This window comes from Pleuronectes platessa, chromosome 15, assembly GCF_947347685.1.
Source record: "Pleuronectes platessa chromosome 15, fPlePla1.1, whole genome shotgun sequence".
NCBI classification, from domain to species: domain Eukaryota; kingdom Metazoa; phylum Chordata; class Actinopteri; order Pleuronectiformes; family Pleuronectidae; genus Pleuronectes; species Pleuronectes platessa.
In genome coordinates this window covers 10,288,438-10,302,336 of record NC_070640.1, presented here as the reverse complement: position 1 = coordinate 10,302,336, position 13,899 = coordinate 10,288,438, and the positions used below count along the sequence as shown (strand labels likewise).

The 13,899-nt window shown below is 40.4% G+C and overlaps 1 protein-coding gene across 2 annotated transcripts in view; it reads right to left on the bottom strand.

The window, feature by feature from the left end:
• The window catches only part of jade2 (jade family PHD finger 2), a 161,006-nt gene that overhangs the window by 9,900 nt on the left and 137,207 nt on the right, over positions 1–13,899 (bottom strand). For both annotated transcript variants that reach the window (XM_053440787.1, XM_053440786.1), the window contains exon 12: positions 12,638–12,769. In XM_053440787.1, coding sequence (XP_053296762.1) covers positions 12,638–12,769 — 132 coding nt within the window. The remainder of the gene's footprint in view (positions 1–12,637; positions 12,770–13,899) is intronic.

The window sequence follows — 13,899 nt, the reverse complement described above, 5'->3', positions numbered from 1 at the left end:
TTAATTATTAATAAACAAAGAAAGCTCTAAAAGTGTCAGTGACATTGAAGGGAACTGTCTTAAAGAATAAAGAGCATACATAGACCCAGAGCACCAAGGTCACACTTGATATCCCTCGATTATGTTGAGTCAGGTTCACTTCAGTCAACAGAGGTTCTTTATCTCAAATAGTTATGATTATTCTTAGACTTTCTTTTCTTTTAAATAACTTAAAACATGTCACTCAAAGTGGATCACTTTAACAAAAAAATTTAAAAAATCCATTTTTACAGATGAATAAAACCTGCTCGGAACATTTGAAGGTAATTGGCGCTGTATCTGTAATATTAGTAGTCGTTTCTGTTTTAAAATCTCACAATAAGTAGAATAATATTAACATTTCAAAACTCTTGAAAAACATTTGTGATCATGGTAACGCGAATGAGGTCATACTCAGAATAAGCAACAATCACATTAAGACAAGTGGCGTATTCCAACCTTAGCTACATTAGTTAGACTTGTATACATCTTATTCGAATTATAATGTCATATTGGAGTTGTCACTGTATTATACAACATCGACATATGGCAAATACCAACTGATTGACGTCTTCACATCATAATCAGACTATACTCTGTCACATGTAAAAGGGAATACTCTTAGAAACTAATGTAAACACATATTGAATGAGGTCAATAGCTGGAATATAGCAGTCCATGTTGTCAGTGATATGTTCGTCTGAATGAGCTCCAAATCGCAACATGAGGGCTTCATCAATAATGAAAATATATATTAAAGTCGTTTTTGCAGCAGAGAGCTTGTTTCTGTTTCCCTGGTACAGGACTCTAACAGCCGAGGACTGAGAGCTGTGTAAGTGTGTGTTCACTATGTGTGTGTGTCTGTGTGTGTTTAGTGTGTGTGTGGGAGGCTGCAGACAAAGCTCCATGCTTTTAAATGTATTTGTGTGTAATTAGGAGGTTTTCATGGGTCCTTTTGTATCATTGTGGGCAGTGAAAGTGCTGCCAAAGCGCTGTGAGTAGGTCTGTGACATTTTAGTCTTTCTCACCCTGACACACACAAACACACACAACAACAATGCAGTAAACTACAACCTGGCGAGAACACAGAATTTGAGGGTGGGATCCGTCAGTTTAAACACTTCTTCTCCCCTGTTACCAGGGAAGATGGCGCCTGCATTTTGTCTTCCCAGTTGTTCACTCAGATCTTTACATTATCTTATACTTGTGTATTGCATGTATATATATATATTTATTTCGGTTAGAGGTGGTGAATATCCTGTATACATTCCACTTTTTGAATATTTCTGAAACCCTTTTAAATTCATTGAAGTTTAGCTTTTGTAGAAACTAAACTAAAAATGAAATTATTAAATGAACAGATTAAAATGTTGATATACATGTTTTGCACTGTACAGACTGCTGATAAAAAGAAATGCCATTAAAAGGATAACTTGCAAATTAGGACCAACTTCTGAAAGTGAACCGTCTACCAGTGCCCAACCTGAACGATCGGCTGTTTGCCCTGAATCATGAGGGTGACGATCTGTGCACTCTGTGTACATTTGCTATAAATAGCCACGTACCACCCAGCAACAGACACACAACTGAGTGTGTGGAAGTGTGTGTCTGTTCACTTTAGCCTCTGAATGAACTCAACACTCAGCAGAAACTCTAGATAGTCACTTGCCCCCGAAGAATTTGTGTCTGTTTGCGTCTTTCCATTGACTTTGCATTCAATTGCAACAACTTTCTAGTTTACACTGATTGATTGCTTTAAAAATGAAACTAAGATGCATCTAAGACATTGGACCTTGATTTGATAAGAGTCTGTGCTTGTAGTTACAGAGGATGTTCACGCACAGTGGGATGACAACAGCTCTCACATTTCTATGAAGAACTAACGAACTAAGTTCACAACAACACAAAGACAAAATATTCGGTAGGTGTGTAAATAAAGAGCAACAAATTACAGACAGTAAAGTAAAATGTTCCTTGTTGGTAAAGCAGCAGGCAAAAGTTAATGTGCAGCAGAATCCGAAATGATTTAAATACCCAGGGGGTGTCATATGGAAAAATAGTGACATTTAGTTTTTGTATTTCGCCGGAAACAATCATTAAACTCTGCATGAGAACACTACAAGACTGCCGTATCCTCTGAGGAACAACTGCCTCATAGTTCCTTATAGACACGATTAACATGTCAATGATGTTGACAAAAGACTTCGCACAAACACACAAATAAGTGTGCGCACATATTTTTGAGGTCCAAGTCTCGTTCTCTCTTTTTGTCCCTCCCCTGTCTTTCCAGCCAGGACATAATAAATCTTCACAGCCTGTAATAATCTGCCAAGCAGGACGGCAGGAGGCTGCTGGGGTGGCTGTAACACCAGCCATCCACCGCACGCACACGCACACACACACACACACACACACACACACACACACACACACACACACACACACACACACGCCGTTGTCTTTTCCATGACGCAGCATGTCTCTGCAGGAGTCAGGAAAGCTCCGAGGGAGGGAATAGGTGACGGAGGGGAAAAAAAAGACAGTGAGGAAGTGTGAAGAAAACAGGAGGTTGATATAGAGTAAGCAGAGTTAAGAGAGAGGACCTACAACATGCTACTGTGTGGTCTGTTCCAATTCTGTCCCATGTTATGCTTCCTATTATTGGTTTGATATCTGGAAAAACACAGGAAATACACCTTTTTTCAACATCCCAGATTAAAAAGCATTCTGGTGCCACTGCTGCTGTGTCCTCGGTTTATTATCAAGGGTTACACTGCAGCAAAATTGTTTTTTATTAGTTTTATGATTAGCTAACGTCTATTTTCCCCCCCAAATACCCAAATTTTATGCAATTTCAGCTCCTTCATCCTTCCATTATCTACACTGATTATCCTTTTTAGGGCCACAGGGGAGCTGGAGCGTATATGTGTGTATATATATATATATATATGGTATATATATATGGTACGTATAGAGATAAACAGGTTTTACCATGAATAAAACAGAATATATTACTGGGCAATACTAATGGTCTGGCTTGTACACTGGCAGGGTTCACTGTGGTAGCGTATTGTAATAAACAGATACAACCATTAACACCTGACCAAACCAGGATTTGAACGGGAAACCTACGTGTCAACCACTGCACCTTTCGGAATATGCTAATGTTAATTATACAATAGCTAGTCCAAAAAAGGCTTGACAGGCAATAACTCTCTCCCTGTCAATGTGGTTCTTTGAGAATGTTTTCCAGTGAAAAGTAAAGTGCAACATGCAAAAACACTGAATCCATTAGACTGGATTACATTTCTTAACTGAATTTAGTTATGGATCTTAGTTGTGAGGATGGAACTCCTCAGTGACTATGAAGATTTCAAATTCTCTCTTCCAATCACCACTGGCATATGGGTCTCACTAATAAACAGTGGGGATAGGGGACAGTGCATCTGAGGAGGAGTTGTGCTACATGTCTGTCTTCTTGATCCCAGAACACAGAGAGGAAGACAAAGCCCTGGGAGACAGGACCAGACCCGACAGATAACAGATGGCCCGACACACACACACACGCACCCACACACACTGAGACTGTGAGATTTGAGCACATACAGCATGCAAAGACAAACATACAAATGAAACAAATATATTATGCACACACATATACGCGTACACAACAGACACATGACACACAAAAAAAGTGAAGCACATTACACAGAGGGGCTTGTTTCTCATGGAAAAACTATGTGAACGATTATTTCCAAACATCTTTTCTACATCTAGCTGCAGCTTCCATCCCTCAGCAGTCAGGCTGAACGACTGAGAGGGATCTAGAGAGGAAGAAAGACGGAAGGATAAACAGAGAGAGGCAGTGATATAACACAGAGTGCGAGACGAAAAAGAGACTGATTCACTGTGAAAAACAGACGAGGTGGAAACTTAGATAAATAGAGAAGGAGAGGGAGATCATATCAGAGCAGGGGGAAAGTGAGGCAGAGGGAAACTATGCTCCTGTGCTCTGTTGTTATCTGTGTTTATTGATCATATTCACTTTGACAGGAAAGTACTGTTGGCTCTGTGCTGCTCAGCTCTAGTTAAATAAGGAAATGAGACAGCCCTGCGTCATGGCTTTGTGTGTGTGTGTGTGTTGTGCGTGCGCGCATGTGTGCATGTTTATATAAATTTGTGTGGGTGGGTGAGAGAATGAAAACATCTCTGCCAGATTGTATCTTGCATGTAAGATGCAAATGGACATGATGAGGGAAAATATTCTATATACTCCATTTCATTTAACAGTTCATTGTAAAAACTCTTTATCAAAACTGATATCATGATAGAATAAGGTAAAAATAAAGTAAAAGATATTTCAAATTTTAAGACATGATTGTCATATTCACTCCTCCAGGTTGAAATAAGACTAAACTGGGTGTAATAGTGAATTGTTTTAAAATGTGTCACATATGATCAATCAGTTCAATGACAATATTTCAGTTTTTTCCTCTAATATGAGACAAATTTTAAGCCCCAAATCTTTAAATATCTAATCAATTTGTTATTTTACTGTGAGGGAAGTAAAAATAAAAAAAATGGTGGACAGATATTCAGATGTGTTGAACATAACAGCTATAAAAGTGTAATTACATAAAATGTAACATTTAATTTAGGTTGTGTACATGTAATGTTGACAGAACTCAACTTCTGTGATATTGAGCATCTGGGCTCATCGGATCCAGCAGCTTATTAGTGCAGACAAAGGTGCAGTATTTTGTGCAACAAAGGGCGGGGCGATATGAAAAAAAAAATCATAAATCACGCTAGTATTTTTCACATCAGTTGAGATTGATATACATCGCGTTATAAATAAAATAACTTTTTTATGTACAAACGTTTTTTCTTATGTACAAAACAGATTTGACTTGCCTGTACATTTATCCTGTGCCACTGCACTTTACTTATAACATTTCATACAAACCACTACAGGGAAAAGGTGTATATAATGTACATACACAGCATATTAAAATAAAATAAATGTATATTTAGAAACGATATTCAATTGCCTTTTTTATATTTCTTTATTTTCTTGTCTATCTCATTCTGCTGCGCCTGCTGCTATAACAACTGAATTTCCCCGGTGTGTGGATCAATACAGTTTTATCTTATCTTAAATCAGCTCCACTGAGGCGCATTACTCCGCTGGTCAAAAAGTGACCCTGCTCCTCTGATGTTTTCTAATCAGTCACACTTATGACTGATATTTATAAAAACCTGCTGAATTCATATTTATGTTCCTGGATAAACAGGGCATCGCTTTTTCTGCAACAAAGACGTTTTCGTCTCTGTCCCTTTTCACAGAACTGATAATCACATGGGATATTCACCTTCTAGTCCCATATTCTGAAATATCACATCTCGTGTTGTGTAGCAGGTTTAAACATTTGTCTCATAAACTCTAAGGCCAATCAAACAAACACAAAATCAGTGCTGCACGTGTCCTAATAACTTGAGATCAGTGCTGGTGTTTATTGTTAAAGTGTAAAGTGAGCGCAGGTCGGAGGGGGAGTGAGGAGGAAGCTCTAACACAGGACGACCGGTACTTTAAGGTGCATTAATTATAAAAAGCCAAACTACAAAGTGCTACATGTAAGTGCAATGTATAAGTGCAACTAACTTTTTTTTCTTTTCAACCTCAGAGTTGACAATGGTTATTAGATCATCATCTTCTTGACCAAGATATAGTCGGAAGAGAGCCAGGACAGCAAACAGTTGCGATTTTGTTGAGTGGCTAGCCATGTCCTGGATGTAGACTGGACCCGATCCGCTTACAGCACGGAACGCAAGTACTAGTGTTTTGAAACGGAAGCGGGCAGCTACTGGTAACCAGTGAAGGGAGTGGAAGAGCGGAGTAGTGTGAGTGAGCTTAGGGTGGTTAAAGACCAGTTGAGCTGCTGCATTCTGGATGAGCTGCAGAGGTCGGATGGCATTAGCAGGCAGATCAGCCAGGAGGGAGTTGCAATAACACTAAGTGTGAGATGACAAGAGCCTGAACCAGAACCTCTTGAGTGAGAGGGGGACGTATTCTCCTGATGTTGTGCACCATGTTTCTACACGATCGGGTTGTTGCAGCAATGTTGGCAGTAAGGGAGAGTAGACTGTCAGGACACACCCACGTTCCTAGCGGTCTTTGTGGGGGCTACCAAGGAGCTGTCGATGGTGAGAGTAAGGTCATGGGTGGGAGAGCCCTTCCCTGGAAGGAAATGTAGCTTGGTCTTGTCAAGGTTGGTTTTTAAGTGCTGTGCGAACATCCACTTAAAGACGTCAGTCAGACAAGCAGAGATTCGTGCTGCTACCTGTGTTTCAGATTGGGGAAAAGAGAGGATTAGTTGGGTGTCATCTGCGTGGCTGTGGTGGGAAAAGCCACTTGAGTGAATAACAGAGCCGAGAGTGTTTGTGTAAAGGGGAAAAAAGGAGGGGACCCAGGATGGAGGCTTGAGGGAACCCGGTAGTGAGTGGACAAGGTTCTGACCCAGATTCTCTCCAAGTTACTGGTAGGTACGGTCTTTGAGGTAGGATGTGAGCAGGGAGAGGGAAGAGCCTGAGACACCCAGAATCTGAAGGGAGGAAATAAGGATCTGGTGGATCACCGTGTCAAACGCAGCAGAGAGGACCAGAAGGATGACGACAGAGGAGAGAGAGGCTGTTCTAGCAGTGAGAAGTTGCTCAGTGACAGCAAGGAGGGCAGTCTAAGTCCTATAAGACCTGTCTGATTAGCACTTTGACTAATGATTTGAAGAATACAGGAGTTTTCTCCACTGCTGGAGTCGTAATGTTAGAAAGTGTCCACGATAATTGTCTGATTTTGAGTTTCCCAAAGATTGACATCTGTTATAATTAACATGAATGATTGTTTGAACTGCTGAGGTCTTATCACAGTTGCATACACAACATGATTTCTCCTTCATAAAGGAGATTCTTCCACTGCCTATTTCTCTAAGCCCGAGGCCACGGCTAACACAAAAAGCCTGAAATCCAAACTCCAATAAGTGGAAGTGGATTATGTGTTTTAGAAATCTTAACAATAGAGTGTATTAGCCGTATCCAGTTTCTACGAAAATATTCCTCAACGTTAGAGCCCACTTAGTTATCGCCAGAGCGGCTCCAGGTTTCATGCTTTGATGACAGCGGGACGTCTCTTTGTTGGGTGATTTTGAAGCTTGGATCTACGTTCTGTCATGTTCGTTTTCTGAGATCATAGAAAAAAAAAAAAAAAGCTCTTTACTTTTCACGTGTTGCTTTAAAGCTAGTTTTACTGGTGGAGATATCTCACTTGCTTGTCATGCATCCTGTTGTGAGTTTATAAGTCAGTGGTGCATGTCGCAACTTCCTATCACTCATAAACAAATTGCTGCAGAGAAGGGGGGAATTCACCTTAAAGTGTTAAAATACTATAAATGTCATCTAAGATCTGGGTGGTTTTCTCATACAATAATTTTGAGGAATTTCAATTAATCATCACAACTATTTTTCATTCAGACTCTCAGATATTAATCATTATGTAGCAGAATGTCATCACTTATAAGATCTAGATACATATAAAGACTACATATAAAGTGTTGTATAAGACTACAAATCCACCCACTTCACGGCCTACATATGGAAGCTATTCACAGCAGAGAGGTTTGTTTTTAGAGGAAACCTGAAGATATGGAGGACTTTGTTTTTTCTGTGTATTTGCCTACACAAACATACAGTATATCACAACTTCTGCAACTGCAACAACTGCATTTCTTCACTGTGAAACAACTTCATAATTTGCATGTTCCTAGAATCATTTTTCGCACACAATAACCAAATCAGTTTGAAGAGATAAAAAAGTTTTTTTTATCTTAAATTAGGCATTTAAAGTTGTACTGGCAGCACAAGTCCTGCCTTTCAGTATTTAAACATTTATATATTCAATAAATGGTTAATAACTTACTATAATGTAGTTGGAAGCTGTTTAATGTAATTGTCAGCAACTATAACTCCTTGCATGAGAGGATGGATAATTGAGAATGACAATATATTAAATCACAGTTTAACCACTAACAGTGTGAAACAAACCATTTATCGATGTTCGTATTATGCAGGATCCCATTATCCCGAGGAGCACCACCATTGATTCAATCTTTTTATATCAATCACTTCATACATGTAGTTTTCACCTTATTCCAATGGCTTTGAATGATTATGTAATTCTGGACTGACACATTTCCCAAACAAAGGCAAAGGAGATAAGCTGACAGGAGACGGAGGAAACACTGTGTTTGATTCTGACAGTTTGCCCTGGTTGTGCCACGACCCACAAAACTACAGCTCATCAAGCTGTCACTGCTTTGCTGTCCGATCAAGCAGCTGCATGAAAAACAAATAAACTGAGGTGGTGCTTAGGATGTCACGGAATATGACTTTAATGGGCAATGCAGACAATGTGCCAACTTTGAAAAAAGCCCTTCTACCTTAGTGAATGCAGGTGAGGAGGTAAATAGAAGGTCATAAACATCAGTCCAGTCATTTCCCAGTCCTGCTAACACGAACCTGGATCCGTTCATGAGAAAATAGTTACTCATAACCTTCTTCAGAGCGAAAATGTCACAGCTGCTAAAATAAACCTCTCGCTGCTTAGTGATGGACAAACTGCCTCAGAGCAGGACGTCTTTGTGACTTGTATAAGGATGTCTGTGCACTGAAATGCTAATTTGCACCTCAATAGTCGAGGCAGTTGGCTTGTCTCATGCTGACAACTTAAAGCTGCAGATTAAATCCCCACAGAGACAGTGTCTGTCCATCAGCGGTCCATCAAGTGTCCTGGAGTGAGACATCGAGCCTTTATCTGTTCGTTCACCTCAGCTTAGTGTCAGCTAAATGGCTGCAAATTGTCAATGTTGCAAACAGATATCTACTTACACATGAACTGCAGGCGTAATCTCCTTTTGATATCTGTCGCCTAAGCATCACATGAAGCCGTCACTATTGGTGGTTGGGTAATGAATCACCTGCAGACAACTGTTATCAACCGTCCTCACTGATGATTAGGATAGGCACCAACATGTCTCCTTCTTCCTTAATCCATGGGTGACTCTCTCCCACTAGTTCATTAATAACCCAGATCAACACCCACAGGTTTGATAAAAAGATACACCACTGATGTACTGCATGCCCTGTTGTTCAAATTGTTGAGCCATATTGAACCATGACTGACACTAAACCACGTGTACTGATAAGAGGCATTTTGGATTTGGCACCATCGAGGGTAAAACCTTTAAGGGTGAGTGTGAGGCTGTTGCCTGATTTAGTAAAATGCAGCTGCCTAGCATCAACACCAAGATGACAAAAAAATGAAAAGTCCCCTTTCTGATTCCCAACCGAACGAGGCAGCAAAAGATGTCAATACACAATCACAATTTAGGATTTGCCAACATCAGTGGTTGAAATGAGTCTCAGTGTGGATAAAGTAGATTTTGTAATTCTAGAGAAGAACCCAAGAACTAAAAAGATGTGCAGCATCGGGCTTTTATGTTATTTCAATAACCAGGTTTCATTCTCTGTGATATAGAGCAAGGGAGCGCTGAGACCTGGACTGAGGATGACTTTGTAAGATGCGTTACCTACAATTACAGATAGTTAATATTTTTTCTAGAGTTGTTCTGATGACATTTTTCTCTTCCCAATACCAATTCCAACAGCTGGACTTTGCGCATCTGCCGATTCTAAGAACCAATCTGATACTAGTGTGTTTAAAAAAATTAATAATGTATGGCAGTAATGATTCTTGTCATTGTTTGACACTGAAGGTCCATGACCTGTATCAGAGGCATTTATGATGCTGGTATCATTAACATTTATAGTTTTTTCAATGTGTTTCATTATGTCATCACTCATAACAATCTCCACTGGCTCGGACATTTGTAAGCAATAATAAAAAGTTAATCCAAACTCTTGTGGTCCCTGTGAAGCTGCTGAAGTCAGGGGGTAGTTACATTTTTATATTACACGGGAGCATGAATGAAGTCTACGTTGTCTTTCATTCATGTGCTACTTGGAAACCGACAGGTCCACTGTGCATGTTGTCGGGCACTAAATACAACAGAGCCCATCAACTTCATCAGCAGCCCCACTACTTTGTTACAACACCTTTAAAATGAGCCAGTACAGTACTTTACACTGTGCGGCCATAACTTCTGTTGTAACTCTCAGGAGGATGTTCCGCAGTTCGAGCACTGTGATTTATTTATAACAGAAATGCTGAGGGAAGGTCAGCGTGATTTACAGGGATGACATTTTTATATTATCCAGTCTCACTGTATCTCTCCCTCACTTTTATGTCCTCTCTGTCAGTCTCTTCCGCCATGGTGCACTGCCGACAGATTAATGTATCACACCAGACCTGCTGGGCTGAGCTGCAGTCACCTCCTATTAAAAGAGGCAACGCAAACTTACACGTGTCTTAGAGCCCTAAACAAAATGATAGGAGTGTGCTGTGATGAAACACATCAAGGCTGGTGTGGATATTGACACGGCATATGGCAGGACGCTCCCTCGATAGCAGCAATTCATACATGGCAACACACTAGTTGTTCCCCCTGAGCCCCTTGCCCACTTTTATCGTGGATTGATATATGTTGCATCCATATTACTATGTTTTTGATTGAGCATTTTCAAACGAAAAACGAGCTCTGTTCACACAAAATCCGGGCTTTGTATCAGTTTCAATCCCTGTCCATACCGACACGCCCGAATAAGCACATCAAGTGACCGCTCACGTACACCGGGAACGCACGTGCCAGTATAAATAGGAGGGCATGTGCGTCCCAAGTGAATTGCTGCAGATTGCTTGAATAATATGATTTGCTTGTCTCCTACACATGTAAGCATGTGTCATTGTAAAATGCAGAATTTAACAGCACAACAGCTGTTGGCAAAGACAACAGGGTCAGCAACGTAACTGATGAGCAATTCATCCCCTGGTAGTCAAGGCTTATTCTAATGCTAAGGCTAATTCCGGTTGTCTTCATCTGGAGAGGTGGGGGGGGGGGTCATGTGATAATTGCCTGATGAATCAGCGGCAGTGTTAATTTTGGCAGCTATTTTTGATTTAGTCTTAGTCTTAGTCTTTTGACGAAAATGCATATTAGTTTTAGTCACCTTTTAGTCATTTTAATCCTTCTTAGTTTTAGTCTAGTTTTAGTCGACGAAAACAAATTCCATTTTAGTCTAGTTTTAGTCGACGAAAACAAATTACATTTTAGTCTAGTTTTAGTCGACGAAAACAAATTACATTTTAGTCTAGTTTTAGTCGACGAAAACTAATTCCATTTTAGTCTAGTTTTAGTCACATTTAATAGCCACATTAAACTCCTTTTCTATAAAAACATATAGCTGCAGCCTAATAGCTTAAAAATATATATTTAATTTTAAATGTGAAAACAAAAAGGGAGAGCAGGTCAGACTGGAGCCGGACACAGAAACTGAACATCGGTACAAACCAACTGCAGCTTCTGCTCTGATGAAGAAGCTGCTGCGCTGATCTCTGAGCAGCTGAGACCAGAGAAACTCTGGTTTTCACTGTTTCCATAGTTAAGAAGCAGTCGGTCACTGAGAGGCTGCTCCACGAGAACGCGCTCTGCTTTCACTGTGTCTCTCTGAGCGAGTGCGCGAGGCGGGGGGCGGAGCTACGGACCGGAGCGCTATCTGGGAGCGCACAGGCACACACACACACACACACACACACACACACACACACACACACACACAGATTCACTCGCCCGCTCCTGATACTTCATGACGGCCTGATACGATGATGTTTTAAAAATTATTGTGACTTAGTCAACCACCAACATTTTCGTCTCGTCTCGTCTCGTCAACGAAAATTAAAATAGATTTCGTCATAGTTTTTATTTTCAAAGATTCGTTTTCGTTACGTCTTCGTCTCGTCTTCGTCATGGAAAAAAGGTCGTTAACGAATATATTTCGTCATCGTCTTCGTCAACGAAATTAACACTGATCAGCGGAAAGTACGTCTTGACCAAAAATACCCAATCAGCAAGCAGTTGTGAGTGTCTGATGAATGTGTAGTTGTATGGATGTAGCATTGTAGGTTCCCAGCTGGTTTTACCCTGGCATCTGACATTGATAACATTGATGATGGATGTATTAAGTTGATGAAAAAAGAAAAAGTAACACAACAGTGTGGAAAGTCTGTCGAAAAATGTCATTTTGCTAAGGTTGCAACGCTCTTTGTCCATCAATGTTTTATTTAAGTTTGCAGAAATCTAAATGATCTAATACCCTGAGATTTCCAACTTTAATAATGTGTTAGTTTTTTGATCATTGCATTTGGTCCTATGAAGTAGTAGATTGTACATCAAAACACTGGCTCACATTCATTATTTTTTGCGTGCTTTCATAAGGACACACTAACAAACACATATTTGCAGTCAATGAAGTGCATTTGATCAGCTTGGAAACACACACACACGCAGACTTGCACACACACACACACACACACACACACACACACACACACACACACACACACACACACACACACACACACACACACACACACACACACACACACACAGTGTACCTAGCTCTTTTAGCAGTGAGCCGTTTTCTGACTTCCATCTCTCCTTTTTCGTCTCAGGACTACTCTTCCTCCTCTCCTTCCCTTTCTCCTTCACTCCATTCTGCTTCCTCTTTTCTCCCTTCTGGGCTTTCTCTGCAGGGAGACACAGAACATGGGCTCGGGTTAAGGATTTAGTTGATTTATTCAATTTGAGCTTGTTTAGCTGGAAAAGTGTCACTGAGCCTGTGACACTGCTTCCATTTGTGGAAAATTTTAGTAGAAAAAGTAGTAGACAATGAATGTTAAGGGTTGGAGAAATATAACGCAGAAAAGATACATGTTAATCAGTTACTTTAAGTTTTTCAGATTAGATTTTAAGGGACCAGCCATTGTATTGACTGGACCTGTGGGGTTTTGTTTTCCCCAAGTCTCTAATAAGGTGGTGTTTTTGTTTGTGACTCTGCGTGCGACAGAGCTGAGGATGTTTTTGCAGCTGCTGACGTCTGGAGGTCTGGTGGTGTTGGTGGTGGGCTGTTTTTGAAGTGCTGGTGGGCTTACTGGAAGTGTGTCAGACAGGAGAGGAATGCAGGAACAGGGTAGGAGTCGGTGGAAGTGTGTGTATGTGCGTGTGTTATGTATGGAGAGAGTGCTGGTTTTAGCCCCTCACACTTGATGTGTACCAATGTGTAGAAAGTGTGTTCGGACGTGTGTGTGTGTGTGTGTGTGTGTGTGTGTGTGTGTGTGTGTGTGTGTGTGTGTGTGTGTGTGTGCATGCTTGCATACCCAAAGCTTCATTGCTTCCACCCAATATTCCCCATTCTCTCATTGTCTCACTTTAAAAGCCCACAGGGGTTTCCCACAGTGTCTCTGGTGTTAAAGTTGATACTGGGCTTGGTTCAGTTCCTAGTTACAAAAATAAATCTATGGATTCTAAAACTCTGAAATAAATAAAAGACTATTGTGTCGTTGTCTGGAAAGGTTCCTCACATTTAAAATAAATGTAAAAACATGCATCACATGTGAGTTTTCCCATGACGACAGAGGTTAAACTCGGAAAAATATCCAAGGTCGTCACATCTGTCCCTCTAGAGGAAATTAGTTTTATATTCTCAGAAAGCAAAAGGAAGACACACAATAACAAACAAACCACAACAACTGATATCAGTACAGCAGAAAACTTGGTGTGTAAACATCCTGGGCTCCCTTGAGAAAAAAAAGACACAAATATTGAGTAATGTTTCAATATTCAAACAACTAAAGAGCCTGTAAGCCACGGTGTTCAG